Source organism: Gopherus flavomarginatus, chromosome 4 (assembly GCF_025201925.1).
Source record: "Gopherus flavomarginatus isolate rGopFla2 chromosome 4, rGopFla2.mat.asm, whole genome shotgun sequence".
In the NCBI taxonomy this organism is placed as follows: Eukaryota; Metazoa; Chordata; order Testudines; family Testudinidae; genus Gopherus; species Gopherus flavomarginatus.
The window spans coordinates 173,026,405-173,042,985 of NC_066620.1; the positions used below are offsets into that span (position 1 = coordinate 173,026,405).

General features: G+C 48.0%; 1 protein-coding gene across 4 annotated transcripts in view; it reads right to left on the bottom strand.

The window, feature by feature from the left end:
* The window catches only part of MCPH1 (microcephalin 1), a 223,444-nt gene extending 215,277 nt beyond the window's left edge, over positions 1-8,167 (bottom strand). For 3 of the 4 annotated variants that reach the window (XM_050950730.1, XM_050950731.1, XM_050950732.1), the window contains exons 1-2: positions 7,697-8,167; positions 2,320-2,411 (exon numbers count right to left, since the gene is read on the bottom strand). In XM_050950730.1, the coding sequence (XP_050806687.1) occupies positions 2,320-2,411; positions 7,697-7,715 (111 nt within the window). In that variant the 5' untranslated portion in view covers positions 7,716-8,167. Of the gene's footprint in view, positions 1-2,319; positions 2,440-7,696 lie in introns of those variants that run through there. The other variant, XM_050950729.1, reaches the window with a different exon arrangement.
* Positions 8,168-16,581: the final 8,414 nt, after the last annotated feature.

Sequence of the window (16,581 nt, forward strand, 5' to 3'; positions counted from 1 at the left end):
AAAGAGCTCAATTCTGATAAAAGTTTGACAGGTCTCTGAGTGGCTAATAAGATTACCGCGGTGCCTGTGTTTTTCCAGCAGCGAGATTGCAAGTGAAAGTCAACATCAGAGACAGAAGCTGCATTTGCTATTTTTGCTGTTCTTCCCTCTGCCCTCATTTGTCATTTTGTCTTCTAAAAACCAGAATCAAGCTGCAACAACAACTTCATGGCACCTCAACCAATTTTTGCTCCTTTGCACAGAAAGGACAGTTATAATCTTTGACGGCACCTAAAAGGCTGTCAAACAAGTTTTTCCCTTATAAAAATTCTCTATAGCTAAAGGAAAGGGAACATTGGATATGGTTAAAATGAAAGCCTTAACACTTTATATTTCAAATTCTTGAACTGATTGTCCTTTTTTTATTTTTATTTTTTTATTTTACTAAAGTTAAACAAATGTGTTTCCCATGGTCCTAAGCAGGCTGAAGTCTCTGTATATTAAACCCTGAACTTTAAAAAAAACAAAACTGTTCAATGTTGGACAGATTCAGGGTCATGTTAACTTCCTTGGACTCATTTATCCCATTTAAATTAATATAACAGGGGGTTATCCTAGGTCCTGTACTATTTTCTTTAATGACCTGGATAACAGCATGGAGTGTGCACTTATAAAATGTACAGATGACACCAAGCTGGGAGGACAGAATTAGAATCCAAACCAATCTTGACAAACTGGAAAACTGTCTGAATCAACAAAATGAAATTAAATAAAGACAAGTGCAAAGTATGCAGTGTTATAGCCATGTCAGTCCCAGCATATTAGAAAGACAAAGTGGATGAGATAACGTCTTTTATTGGACAAACTTTTGTTGGTGAAAGAGACAAGCTTACACAAAACTCTTCTTCAGGTCTGGGAAAATTAGGCCTGGTCTACTTTACAGTTAGGTCACTCTAACTCTGTAAGCGGCCACACTATAATGTTGCTACCGCCAATGTAAGTCGCCCGCTACACTGACCTTATAACTTTACTTCTGCAAGAGGTATAGAGTGTAGGTCAACATAGTTAGGTCAACACAGAGTCAGTGTAGACACTGCATTGACTGTTCTGGCTGTCAGCCCTAGTGCTCCACGATGCCCCACATGGTCAGTTAAATTGGTGGAAGGGCTCCCAGTGAGGATAAGCACCACCAACAGAAGTAGTGTGGACATGAAAAAACAATTTAATTACTGCGGTGGCTGTACATCAACATAACTTAAGTCGACTTAATTTTGTAGTGTAGACTTGCCCTTAGAGTGTCACAGCTCAATAGACATCGTGACAGATTGCTATTGTGCCTTTAATGTTGTCTCTGAGAAACTGTCAGCTCTCCTGAACTCCTTTTTGTAGGACAACTGAAACAGAGAAGTCATAGGTAAAGTTCCATCAGCTTAGAGTCAAGCTGGGATCTTTCTTTCTTTCACATCATCACCAGCTAACAGAGATTCCACAGCCCGTGCAGTCAATGACATGTGCCAACCCCTTTCATAGACTTGCACAGGTGTCTAATTGTAATTTAGTAAACAATTTTTCTGATTCACATGAAAGATAGTGCCAAGCACACTCTCTTAGATGCGAAGCCCATGCATCTGGGCTTACATGAGTAAACAGTAGGTTTCCCTTTCTACCCCAGGCCTGTCTCCTTCCGTTCAAACTAAAAATCTCAGCCTGTCCCTCTGACATATCCTCATGGATGTCTAGCCTCCGGTTCAAGCTCAGCATGGCTAAAAAATGAGGAGGAAACCTGGAGTTAAACATTTTTACACCTGAAAACCAAACACATTAGAGATATTCACCACTGAAACACACACACAGAATTCCCCAATACTATTTTTACAGTCACTTTTCAGAGCAAAGCCACATTAGTAGGGATGTTGGCAGGAGAGTGGGTTGACAAGGTTAAAGGTAAGATTGTGGTGCCTGGTCTGGGATTTATGATAGTTGTAGCAATGATAAAGTGGGTGAGAGTCCATGGAAGAGTACTGGATATGTCCTGGTAAGCAGCTTAGCTTTTCTTTTCCTTGCTTTTGTGGGTTTGTGTCAAGTAGGTTATGTTTAGCAAGCCTAACTGCTTCACAATATGTTTTTGGTATACTACTATATAATAGAGTTTAACACATTTCCCATCTGCCATACACATTCATGAATTTGAGTGATGATAGCAGTATTGACTCTTAAAACATCCCTCCTAGATTAACCCATACATACAAAGAGACATACATGACAAATAGAATATGCAAGCAACAGTCTGAGAGGGAACTTTGCCCTCCTGATTCATTTACAAGAAAGTTATTTCCTTACTTTTGCTCCCATATCCAGAAGTTGTTGTGCAAATGTTTTTGAATAGTTCTCAGTTCTGTTGGATGACCAAACTTCTACATATGCTGAAACACCTGGGGAACAAAAGCTGTGTATTAGCATGTGCTTTTGTCTATGTATATTGAAAAAAAACTTGCTCAAGTCTCTTTTAAGACCAGATTCTGCCACCCTTACTCATACTGAGTAGTAACTTACTCTGTAAGAAGTATCACTGTGTGTAAGCTTATCACCAGCAATTACATGTGTTTAATAAACTTAACACCATGCATCAGCAACAGAAGGATTTTAAGACTGGTTTAGAAGGGCTGCTAGAATTTTAGTAAAACTGAAACTGACAAGTTTGGCGAATATATTGCCATGGTTGGCCAGTTCAGCCTGGTGAGAACATGAAAGTACAGCTAAATCTGGCCTTCCAGAGACCCAGATGCTTTTGTCTGACTTGTCCCTCAGATGTGCCAAAAAGCCAATCACAAGGTTCAAATGGATATTAAATATGGGGCTTAAAACAGGACGGTCTCCAGCATTTATTTCCTGATCAACCTCTCTTTTTTTAAAATTTACGTTCTTAGGTATTTAAACGGTCCCCCAGTAACATGGCATCTGAGCATCTCAGTGTCTTTTTTTTTTTAAAATGTATTTATCCCTCACAGCATCCCTATAAGATAGGAAAATACTATTACATCAATTTAAGGAGTGGTAGATACGCTGGAGGGTAGGGATAGGATACAGAGGGACCTAGACAAATTAGAGGATTGGGCAAAAAGCAATCTGATGAAGTTCAACGAAGACAAGTGCAAAGTCCTGCACTTAGGACAGAAGAATCCCATAAACTTCTACAGACTAGGGACCGAGTGGCTAGCCAGCAGTTCTGCAGAAAAGGACCTAGGGGTTACAGTGAATGAAAAGCTGGATATGAGTCAACAGTGTGCTTTTGTTGCCAAGAAGGCTAACAGTATTATAGGCTGTATAAGTAGGAGCATTGCCAGCAGATGGAGGGACATGAGCATTCCCCTCTTTTGGCATTGGTGAGGACTCATTTGGAGTACTGTGCCCAGTTTTGGGCCCCACACTACAAAAAGGATGCGGAAAAATTGATAAAAGTTCAGCAGAGGGCAACAAACATGATTAGGAGGCTGGAGCACATGACTTATGAGGAGAGGCTGAGGGAACTGGGATTATTTAGTTGGCAGAAAACAATGAGGGAGGATTTGATAGCTGCATTCAGCTACCTGAAAGGGGGTTCCAAAGAGGATGGTGCTAGACCAGAGGTGGGCAAACAATGGGCCGCGGGACCCTCCTGCCCGGCCCCTGAGCTCCTGGCCCAGGAGGGTAGCCTCCGGCCCCTCCCCCACTGCATCAGCTCATTGTGCCACCAGTGCAATGCTCTAGGCGGTGGGGCTGAGAGCTCCTGGGGCAGCGCACTCCGGGGGCAGTGCTGCTGCAGAGCCTGGCCTGACCCAGTGCTCTGTGCTGTGCAGTGACATGGCTGGCTCCAGCCAGTGGGCGTGGCTGTGCGCCACCAGCCACCAGTGCTCCAGGCAGCGTGGTAAGGGGGTGTGGTGGATAGAGAGCAGGGGAGCTCAGAGGTGGTGATCAGGGGGCAGGGCCATGGAAGGTGTTGGGCGGTCAGAGGGCTGGGAACAGGGGGGTTGAATGGGGTAGAGGTTGCAGGGGGGCAGTCAGGAAGTGGGGGGGGTGGATGGGGGGGCAGTCAGGGGACAGGGAGAAGGGGTAGCTGAATGGGGTAGAGGGCCCAGGAGGGCAGTCAGGAATGAGAGGAGGGGTTGATGAGGCAGCAGGGGGCAGTTGGGCAGGGATTCCAGGGGTGGTCAGGGGACAGGAGTGGGGAGCTGTCAGGGGGCAGAGGCTGGGCAACACCTGGCTGTTTGGGGAGGCATAACCTCCCCTAACCGGCCTTCCATCGGAAAGCCAATGCAGCCCTCAGGCCAAAAAGTTTGCCTGCCCCTGTTTTCGGTGGTAGCAGATGACAGAACAAGGAGTAATGGTCTCAAGTTGCAGTGGAGGAGGTTTAAGTTGGATATTAGGAAAAACTTTTTCACTAGGATGGTAAAGCACTGGAATGGGTTACCTAGGGAGGTGGTGGAATCTTCTTCCTTAGAGGTTTTTAAGGTCAGGCTTGACAAAGCCCTGGCTGGGATGATTTAGTTGGGGACTGGTCCTCTTTGAGCAGTGGGTTGGACTAGATGAACTCCTGAGGTCCCTTCCAACCCTGATAGTCTATGATTCTATAATATGTGGCATCCACTATGAGCTAGATGCTATTAGGGTTGGAAATTCAGGCTAATTGCCCCTAACTGGCAAGTGAACCTTCTATTTTAGGGAAGTGACAACAAATCCTCTATACTTTTATTCCTTATGCTTCCAATGTACTTCAGCTTCTACTGTCATGGCACTCTCTAAGCGTGTCTATACAAGCAAACTTAGCACGTGTATTTAGAAGAGGTGCAGCTGCTAGTATTGACAGGGTTTGGGAATTTTTACTACTATTTCATGAAGACTTATTCAGTAGTTTTCATGATATAGTGGTATAGAATGTTCTAGTGTTTTAATACTAGTGCTTATTGTTTTACCACTGCTAAAACTGTAGCTGCACCATTGCAGGCAGCTGCTGAAATAGCGATTTTATTTTTGCTCATGTAAATAAGGCCTAAGGGACTCTTACATGAAATGAGGTGTTCACCACACTGTAGCAGTTTCTCTTCCCCTACTTACCCCAGGCTAGAAGTGCCTTCCAGTCACCACAAACACAGCTCAGAGAGCAGCTGCAGGAGTAATAACTCCCACCCTGACCCTACATTGGAAAAGGTATCAATTTTCCAGCAACAGCACAGTTGCACCAGTATTTGCAAAGGTGTGTTAATGCAGCACAACTCAGAGATTTTCTCCACATCATGAAAATTGTACAGCAGGTTTTAGGGTGACCAGGTGTCCGGTTTATGACCAGAACACCAGGTCGAAAAGGGACCTTGGTGGCTTCGGTCAGCACCGCCAAACTGGCTGTTAGAAGTCCAGTTGGCAGAGCTAAGGTAGGCTAGTCCCTACCTGTCCTGGCTCCGTGTTGCACCCCAGAAGCGGCCAGCAGGTCTGGCTCCTAGGCCGGGGGGGGGGAGGAGCATGAGACTCTACACACTGCTCCCGCCCCAAGCACTGGCTCAACAGTCCCATTGGTAGGAACCATGGCCAATGGGAACCACAGAGGCAGCACCTGTAGGTGAGAGCAGCGTGCAGAGCCGCCTGATGCGCCACTGCCTAGAGCAAGACCTGCTGGTTGCTTCCAGGGCGCAACCCCCTTCCCCAGCCCAGTGAAAGTGAGTGATGGTGGGGGAGAGGGAATGGAGTGAGCAGGGGGCATGGCCTTGGGGAAAGGGCGGGGCTAGGTTGTTCAGTTTTGTGTGATTAGAAAATTGGCAACCCTAACAGGTTTTCATAATCTGATGGTAAAAACACTCCCATCAGATCTACACTACTGCTTAAGACACTCATCACAGCTACATTGCTGATAAGAGAATGGTTACCACATTTGAAAATGTAAACAAGGCCTAACTGTCCTGTTGGCCAGGACAAGAGGGTTTTAATATAAGTTTGCCAGGAAACTGTGAAAGTGACAGGAAACTGGTGGGACAAAAGAAACAGTTCAAATGAGTGCCACAGAGGATGAGTCTTCACTAGGAGAAAAGATGTGTTCTTAAGTTACCTAACTCCAAGTAAAGTCCTAGCAAAGACAAGGTAGATGAGGTAATATCTTTTAATGGACCAACTTCTGTTGATGACAGAGACAAAAATACTAAATAGCAAGCCCTGAAAATATGGACAGAAAATGGGGAATATAAAGGGAACCAATAATATCCCCATCCCCAGGGGAGCTACCCTCCTCTGCTCTAAGAGCTGCCAACTCCTTCCCACGCACCCCCCTGTCCAGTTGTCCTCCTCGAGCTGCTAACCCCCCAGCCCCCTCCAGCTACCCTCCTGGAGCTGCTAACACCCCCCTACACCCCGCTCCAGCTACCTCCTCCCCTCCTCGAGCTGCTAACCCCCCTACCCCCCTCCAGCTACCCTCCTCCTCTCCTGGAGCTGCTATCCCCTCCACCCCCCTCCAGCTACCCTCCTCCCCTCCTGCAGCTGCTAACCCCCCCCCTTCCAGCTACCCTCCTGCAGCTGCTAACCCCCCCCTTCCAGCTACCCTCCTGCAGCTGCTAACCCCCCCCCCTTCCAGCTACCCTCCTGCAGCTGCTAACCCCCCCTTCCAGCTACCCTCCTGCAGCTGCTAACCCCCCCCCTTCCAGCTACCCTCCTGCAGCTGCTAACCCCCCCCTTCCAGCTACCCTCCTGCAGCTGCTAACCCCCCCCTTCCAGCTACCCTCCTGCAGCTGCTAACCCCCCCCCTTCCAGCTACCCTCCTGCAGCTGCTAACCCCCCCCTTCCAGCTACCCTCCTGCAGCTGCTAACCCCCCCCTTCCAGCTACCCTCCTGCAGCTGCTAACCCCCCCCTTCCAGCTACCCTCCTGCAGCTGCTAACCCCCCCCCCTTCCAGCTACCCCCTCCCCTCTTGGAGCTGCTAACCCCCCCCTTCCACCTACCTCCTCCCCTCCTGGAGCTGCTAACCCCCCACCTTCCAGCTACCCCCTCCCCTCTTGGAGCTGCTAACCCCCCCCTTCCACCTACCTCCTCCCCTCCTGGAGCTGCTAACCCCCCACCTTACAGCTACCCCCTCCCCTCCTGGAGCTGCTAACCCCCCACCTTACAGCTACCCCCTCCCCTCCTGGAGCTGCTAACCCCCCCCTTACAGCTACCCCCTCCCCTCCTGGAGCTGCTAACCCCCCCCTTACAGCTACCCCCTCCCCTCCTGGAGCTGCTACCCCCTCCCCCCCCTTACAGCTACCCCCTCCCCCCCCCCCCCTTACAGCTACCCCCTTCCCTCCTGGAGCTGCTAACTCCCCCCCTCCTCTCCCCCTGCAGCTGCTAACCCTACCCCCTACCCCTCCCCTCCCCTCCTCGAGCCGCTATTCCCCCCTCTCCCCTAACCTCCTGGAGCCGCTATTCCCCCCACCCCCCTCCAGCTACCCTCCTCCCCTCCTGGAGCTAACCCCCCCTCCTCCTGCAGCCGCTAAACTCCCCCCCTCCTCCTGGAGCCGCTACCCCCCCACCCTCCTCTTGGAGCCGCTACCCCCCCACCCTCCTCCTGGAGCTGCTACCCTCCAGCTCCCCTCCTCTCCCCGAGCTGCTAACCCCCCCTCCCATCCCAGCTACCCTCCTCGTGGAGCAGCAGCTGCTAGCCCCCCACCCGCCTCCGGAGCTGCCCCCACACGCTGGCGAACGGGCCCACAGGGCGGCTCGGTACCTTCCAGGATACGGTCCATGTTGCACGCTCGGGGCCGGCCGCGCTCAGTGCTACGCTACAACCGGATCAGCTCCGCCGTCTCCCGCCGCAGTTCAAACCGCTTCCGGCCCGGCGGACAGCGCCTGCGCACTAGGCCCCCTCCCTAGGCAAAGAGAGACTCGCGTCTGGGGCTGTCTGAAAAGGCCGGGCCGGGGGGCGGCGAGAACAGTCAGAAGCGGGAGTTTTCTGGGTGCCCTGTGCTGGGGGGCGGAGTCCAGTGATGAGCTGCTGCTCAGTGCTGTGTTACGTCAGAGCTGATGCAAAATATTGAAAACTGCCCTTGCACAATCCATCTCCCAGAAGCTGCCCTCCGTGCGGTGTGGTCAGGAGACGCGCACCCCGGAGCGCTCAGCGTTACGGGGACACGCTCGAGGTGACGGTAAGTCGGTACGGTGTGGTGCAAGAGCCGGTACACAGCCGACCATACCAGCAGGGGGGCAGTTACCGCAGGCCGGCAATGTAAAAGAGCCCTGGGCTCCGGGCAGCAACTGGACCTCCTGGCCCTTTAAATCGCTGTCAAGAGTCCTGTGGCCGGAGCCCCGGGGTATCGGCGGCGGTTGGGATCAGGCAGCGATTTAAAGGACGTGGAGCTCCCGGCCTCTGGCCCTTTAAATTGGCACCCAAGCCCTGGGGCTCCTGGCGACCGTTGCAACTACAGCTACCATGGGGATCGGCAGTGATTTAAAGTGCCTGGGGCTCCCATCAGCCTTTACTGCAGCCAGAGCCCCGGGCCCCTTACACCTTGATTTAAAGGGCCCAGGGATTTAAGGGCCCCTCCTCTTCTGGTTGAGGCCCTGCCTCCTAGCACCACAGCACCGGGTGCTGGTAAGTCCCTTCAGTTACTTTCACCTGATGGGGACGAACACACACACACACACGCACTCTCTCTCTCTCTCTCTCTCTCTCTTAATTGGCAGCCCTAAAAAATACAAAACAAAAAAACCAGAAAACCCTTCTGCACATACAGCATTAATTTAAAATGAAAAAAGCCTTACTAGTAAATACAACAAATGCTTACTTTACCAAAAACTTTAGAAAATGTATTTATCCTGTCCAGTTTTCAGTCTCATGTGTAAAGGCTTCAGTGATGAGACAAGACTGGTTTCACAGAAGCTTTAAGGGTTAACCAACCATCAACAGCTCAAAATCTTAAATCTTGTCACTTGAGACTACCAGATGATTAAAGAAATCCCCTAAAATTACACATAAAAATCAAAATGCACCCTAGCATTGCTAGCTTTATTTCATTTCTAGTACATGAATTGCACATTCAGCAACAACTCCTGTAGGGGCATGGGCAAAATTAATTCTGCTTTTCCTAACTTTCTGAATACTTCATTTTGTGCGTCTGTGGCAGGGATGGGGGAGGATGTGTTGAGAGTGCTGTATAACATTTATTGTTTTGTTTTTTAAAAAAAATTTAAAACAGAGAAATTCCAGCAGGATTTGGATCCAGGACTTTTAGATCGAAAGCATAGTCCTTTACTACTCAGCTAAAGAACTAACAAGTGGCAAAACTGGATAGCTATCTTCTATGTGAAAAGTTACTAGAAGAGGCTGTTAAATGTTTTTGCCAATGGGTTACACATTTTCTAGACAACAGTGAAGAGTTGAGGATCAAGATTCTTGGATCCTATTCCTGGCTCTGGGAGGGTGTGACACTCCGTACCCGAAACCAACACCCTGGCACTCACATATTTACTATGGTGGTATGATTATGATATGTTTTGTACAACGTATGCTTTGCAAAGTATCATTTTAAAAGTCTTAATCTATTGAACATTAATATCCTGTTAATTTGTATGTGCTATTATTGTATGTGAAGTTATGAAGTTTTGCTATGTGTATTGTACTGGGATATGTTGTAAGGTTGGAAACACGTGTAACCCACACACCTTCTGGGTGTGGTGTTCTGTCCCATCTAATGGCATCCAGACCACTTAGAGAGAGAGATAAAATGAGTCTGCTTTATAGCCTTATCTAAGAGACAGTTGGCTTTTAGCTCACGCAAGAGAGGCTCGTGCACTAAGATCTAGAGGTCCCAGGTTCGATCCCGCCTGACAACAACCGGGGTCTATCAGTATTACAAGTGGGAGCTCGTCCGGCATTTCAACTAGGAAGTAAGTCTCTGAAGCTTGGGATGTGCTTTCTCAGCTAGGGGAAGTATGTAACCCACACACTTTCTGTCCCATCTAGTGGCACCAAGACCACTTAGAGATAAATTGAGTCTGCTCTACAGCCCCAGCTAAGAGCCCATTGGCTTTTAGCCTAGAGACTCATGCACTAGGCTCTAGAGGTCCCTGGTTCAATCCTGTCCACCAGTGACTGGGGTCTGTCAGCATTACACACACACACAACAACCAGCCTTTCAGTTACAACAATGAAAAAGCCAGACAGTGTTGATGGCTCATTAAGGGTAACCTCACTACTAAGGACTATCTCAGGATCTGTGTACAATGAAGATTTCTTAGAGGGAGCATGCAAACAATGGACACTGTTTAACTCACGTCACAGCAAAAGATCTTTCCAGCAAGCTGGAGGAACCTAAAAAAGGAGAAAGTGACATCATCACTTGGCCTCATGCCCCCCACAACTCAACACCTGGAAGCACATCTGGAGAGCAAAGACTGAACTGGGGATGTGGTCCCAGGCTGAAGGGAATTTTCAGCCTATATATGGAATGTCTGTGATCTGTTTGTATTGTCTATTTTACTTTTACATGTAGTTTACTTTTATTTCTTAGTAATCAGTTTTGATCCTTATGCTTACTACTTATAAGCTCTTAAAATCTATCTTTCTGTAGCTAATAGATGTGTTATATATTTTACCTAAAACAGTGTGTTGCTTAAAAGTGCAAGGGAAATTACCTCAGGAACGAAGGTTGGGGCATGTCCTCTCCACATTGAGGGACGGGTGGATTGGGTAACGTACTTACACTGATCAGACTTCTGATCAGGGCAAGATGGTAGAGCTCTGGGGTCCTAGGCTGGGGAGCTGGGGGAATTGGCTGGAGTTTCTCTATTGTTAATTTATGAGGGCTAGGAGAAGCATTCATGTAACTCAGCTGGGTGTGTCCCTGCCTGTGGATGGGTGTGTAAGTGCAGGGTCTGGAGAGTATTCCACGTTGTCACAACATCACAGTGTGAGAGAGAGCCCAGGGTGGTATGCCAGAGGTCTCAGCAGCACCCCAGTTTCCAGTTGCACCCCAGGTTGTGTTGTCTAGTGCAGTGGTTTTCCAGTTGCACCCCAGGGTGTGTTGTCTAGTGCAGTGGTTTTCAAAGTGCTGGTTATGACCCAGTACTGGGTCATGGAATGTAAGGCACTGGTTTGTGGCAGCTCTGGTCAGCAACACCAATTAGGCCGTTAAAAGTCCCATTGGTCGTGCTGCCTGGCTAAGGCAGGCTAGTGCCTACCTGTTTCAACACCACACTGTGCCCCGGAAGCAGCCAGCAGCAGGTCCGGCTCCTAGGCGGGGTGGAGGGGGTCACAGGGCTCCACGCGCTGCCCCGCCACAAGCACTGGCTCTGCACTTCCATTGGCCAGTTCCTGGCCAATGGGAGCTGGGGTGGGAGGGCAGTGTGTATAGGCAAGAGCCATATGGAGCTGCTTGCGCACCTCTGCCTAGAAGCTGGACCTGCTGCTGGCCGCTTCCGGGGCGCAGCATAGTCCACAGTGCCTAGACAGACAGGAATCTTGCCTTAGCACCCCTGCTGTGCCGCTGACTGGGAGCCGCCCAAAGTAAGTCTGCGGCCCAACCCTGTGCCCCAATATCCTGCCCCAGCCCTGAGCACCCTCCAAATCTGAAGTCCCTTCATGCACCCCAAACCCCTCATCTCTGGCCCCACTCCAGAGCCCTGACCCCATCCCACATCCCAACCCCCAGCCCAGAGCCCCCTCTCACACCCTGAACCCCTCATTCCCGGACCCACCTTGCAGCCCTCTCCCCTGCAACCCAACCCTCTGCCCCAGCCTTGAGCCCCTCCCGTACCTCAAATCCCCAGCACCTTTGGGGCATGGGCATCAACAATTTTCTTCAGCTGGATCACAAGAAAAAATGTTTGAAAACCACTGGTCTAGTGGGTAAAGCCATGATTACAAACAGCATAGCCAGGCACACAGATTTGGAAAGTTCATTCAGAAAAGCAATGTGGCTAAAGGATAAGGTTTAGGAAAATTTCATCCCAAATACTTGAAATTTGGCAACAATAGTTGTCTGAGGAAATAGCGCTAAGAATCTTTACTAGGAAAACACAGGTTTCTACGGCCTGAGTTAAGGGAAAACTTCTTTAGCAGTAAGATTGTAGCAGGATCAGTCCCACCACTGATTCATAGGCCCTGATTCTCCACTGCATCCCAGCTCCACTCAGACAGTGGAAAGGGATGCTGCAGGGCACTGGCTGTGGCTGCCTCATTCAGACCATCCAACTCCAGTGCAATTTAAGGCTACACAGGGGCAGTCCTAATTTATGCCATTGATGTGCCATTCTGACATAACCTTGATATGCTCTGTCCCACCTACATCCTGCTCCCAACATGATCCCTGTTATGCCAGAAGTGTGTGTGTGTGTGGGGGGGTGCATAGGAGGCATCAGAACCACCCTGCCCAATTTATGCCAGCAGCAGGGGCGGCTCCAGGCCCCAGCACGCCAAGCGCGTGCTTGGGGCGGCATGCCGCGGGGGGCGCTCTGCCGGTCACCGGGAGGGCGGCAGGCAGGTAGCCTTTGGCAGCATGCCTGTGGAGGGTCCGCTGGTCCCACGGCTCTGGCGACCAGCAGAGCGCTCCCCACGACATGCCACCGTGCTTGAGGCGGCTAAATGTCTAGAGCTGACCCTGGCCAGCAGCGAGTAGTTGGTGCATCAGGAGTTATTCTCTGCTGGCCGTATCCGTCTGCTTTGAGGCAACATTACACAAAGCACAGTGACTTTAGCAGACCAGAGAACCCAGCTCATTGTCCTAATCTTAGTGCTATTAAACCCAAATATAATGTGAGAGGATGTCATTAGCCTGCATTTCTTACCTATTAGCTCTTCCCCTCTCTTCTATTTTGTAAGATGTTAAAACAAAGAAACTTAGAGTTGTTTTTTAGATAATCCAAGTATTTTAGCAAGTGTTGTCAAAAGGAGAGTGTTATATAAACCTGTCAAATGGATGTGTATATATTATTCTCAGAAACCTTTACTGATAGCCTCACTCTTTATTTGTGTTTACAGTCTGGGAGGATAATGTAATAAAATCTCATTCTGTGGCAAGTTAGTGATAGAAAGGTAATGGAAGTATCATTTGATTCTATCATTAAAGAAAATATATCTTGGAGTCTTGCAGAATTTTTAAATGTTTTCAGCAAGGTGAGGGCTTTGTTTTCCAATTTTCTAGTGCAGATTATCACAGTCAAGGAAGTGATGTGTACTAAGTATAAAACTTTCTTCAGGCTGTGGAAAAAGAAAAATCAATGCAAAAATATTTGTTCTTCAGCTGAAGCAGGGACTCCAATTTCATTTTCTCTTTCTATCCTGTAATTTAAAAAATGACACCTTTTGGACCTGCAGTTAATCTGCTGACACAGCACCAGGTTCACTTTTGGAATGCTGGTAATGGGAGAGAGTCTTACCCTGTGGATTTTTTAGTCATTCTGTTAAAACACATCTCTTTGGCGTAACATTCCCCCAAAGAGCCAGAATAGAGGAAAACATAGGGCCATGCTTAAAAATAACAGCCCATCATAGAACTGAGAACAGGACTCAACACCATGCTAATAAAAAGGAGACCGAATTGCCCATGGAGTGGTGTAGTGTGTCGCAGTGAACTTAACTATCTGCCCTCCAGACAGCTTGGGCTGGCTGCAATTTTGGACAGCAGCTGTAAAGAGACTGTAAAGCCAGTTTAACTGACCTCTGTGCAATACCCCTGGTGTGTGTGTGTGTGTGGTTCCCCCAGCAGTATAGAGCTGAAATAGTGGCTTTATCCCGCTCCCTGTTCAGTCTTTTGTGGAGGGACATGCTAGAGGCAAGCTCAAGGCAAGAAGCAGAGTATCAAGAGAGGGAGGCATGTGGTCAGAGCTTCATGCTCCTGCTAGTCTTGGCTGGCAGAGCAGGCTCCAGGAGGCAATTTAAAGCCATTATAACTTAGAGCAATCCCTGAGGTGCACTAACTTACATGGGGGACCAGGCCCCCAATTCATGGGTTGCAAAAAGATGGTTTAAAGTACACCTTTCCCCGCCCCCCCAAGCAGAACCTTCTGAGAGGCACAGCTCCAAATTGAGACCACTGCGTTTTGAAGCCTTGTGCGGCACTCATATACCACAGCAACAGACTTTCTGTAAATGCATATAATAGATTGGATTAGGTGTTGCAGTACTTTAGGGAATATCTTCTTTATGCTGTACATTTTGGAAGTGAAATGAACACAATATTACTTCCTCTTCCATCAGCCTTATCCATTTCTCCCCTCCTCCATGAATACATCTAAACAGCATACAGCATAATATGGCTGCAAAATGTTTTTGCATTTCCTTAGCTCCTGTTTAGTTAGTTACATCTATTATCAAGGTAAGTGGATAGAACAGATGTGACAGAACTAAGTAGAGCTCTCAGTGCTGTAACGTGCGAGCAGATTATAGACTAGCAGCAAACATTATTCCTCCCGTAGAAATGACAAATGTTAGGTAAACATGTATTTACTGTCAGCAAGAACAAACACATTTTGTTCATTTTAAAGTGGTTTATAATATACTCCTAGTTGTCAGGGGCCAGATTTAGCCTTGGTGTGAATTCTTTGAAGTCAATATTGAATTTAGTCCATCTAGTATCAGATAATATGCAAAAGGATGAACAGAACTGGATTATAAAGAAGGCTGTGAGATTTGGTGATCTGAAACATTAACCCATTTCCTTTGCACCCTTTGAGACTTGGACTCAAATTTGTCTGTCAGTAGGTTACAACTGAAATAAATTTGGTCCACTTGAATGTCCATTTCCTATGCTTAGGAAGGAAAAATCAAATGCACAAGTACAAAATGGGGAATAACTGGCTAGGCAGTAGTACTGCAGAAAAGGATCTGTTAAAGGCTGTAGAGGACGGTGATCAATTGTTCTCCATGTCCACTGAAAGTAGGGCAAGTAGTAATAGGCTTAATCTGCAGCAAGGGAGATTTAGGTTAGATATTAGGGAAAACTTTCTAACTATCATCCCCACTCCTTTATAAGTACTAAAATGTCCCACAAAAAAATGGAAAAAGTAAGGGAGATAAAAATAAAAAATTATTTGAGGTGGAAATGTAGATGTCACCCACTGCTGCATTCTTTCAAAGAGTATATTACTGTATAGCACAAAGCCAGATTCAATGCAAGCAAAAAATCTAACTTGTTCTTGCTATTTAATCTACCACACACGTCACCTCACTTTCACTAAAGAGATCTCTATCAGACAAGTGAAAGAACTGTTCTCCCTGAATTAGAATATTTCTTAGTGGAAACACACAATGCTAGATTATCTTTCTTTGGTTGCCTCACCATAAGTAATTGAGTGTCAACACATTTCAGAGCCTGACTGCTAATTACTATAGCTGAAATTTTCAAATTGTTTGCCTTGACGAAAATCTAAGGCCTAAGACCTTGATCCTAAAAAGGCCTGGTCTACACTTAAAATTTAGGTCCATACAGTAACTCCTCAATTAATGTCGTCCCAATTAATGTTGTTTTGTGGTTAGGTTGCTGATCAATTAGAGATCATGCTCATTTAAAGTTGCACAGTTCTCCCTTATAAAACGTTGTTTTGCAGCCCCCTGCTTTGTCCACTGCTTGAAGGAAGAGCAACCTGTTGGAGTTAGCTGGTGGGAGCTTGGAACCAAGGTGGGCCAGCAGTCCCCATCTCAGCTCCCCTAAGTACTCTGTGTGGCAGCTGCCCAGCAGGCTATCAATTGCTGGCAGTTCAGGTGTCTCTCCCCCCACTGCCCTGTGCTACTTCTGCCCTCTGCCTTGGAGGTGCTCCCGAGAGCCTCCTGCTTGCTGTGCAGCGGGTGTGGGGGGGAGAGGGGTGCTGATGTCAGGATGTCCCGCTCCCCGCGCTCCTGCCCCCCATCTCCACAGAGTGGGGCCAGGGACACGAGACAGGGCTCAGGACAGAGGGAGTTTGCTGATAGCAGCTGCAGTCTCGACTTGCTGATCTACTTAAAAAGGCAATGTACTTAGAGTGGGGTCAGTGTACTTAAGGGGGCAATGCATCTCTCTTTCTCACACACACACACACGGTGTCTGTCTGACTCTCTCTCTCTCACACACACACGGTATGTGTCTCTGTCTGTCTCTCTTTCTCTCTCTCACACACACACAGTCTCTCTCTCTCTCACACACACACTGTGTGTCTGTCTATCTCTGTCTGTCTCTCTCACATACCCACACCCACAGGTGTCTTTGTCTCATGTATGCATGCACTTCCCAGCACTTAGGAAAGTGGAGGGAGTGGTGTGTGCCAGCGTGATAGAGTGGGTTCATCATCACGTTCAGTTTCTGAAGGGAATGTTTGCAGCCACTGCCATGCATCTATTGTGTCTCCTCCCTCCATTTGTGCTGCCTTGTAGAGTGTGAGGCTACATCTATGATTCTATGATTAACAACAATGTGTTAAACCTTGAGGGCTCAGCCAAGTGCTAGTTCATCATTTAACAGCAAGGCATTCCCTGGGAAATAACCCACCCTCTTCCACCCTCTGACTCCACCACCTCAACCAAGCTTCACAATCGTCATTGCTGTGTACAGTATTAAATTGTTTGTTTAAAACATATACCATGTAGATATATATATAATGTCTTTTGTCTGGTGACAAAAAATTCCCTGGAATTTACTGCCC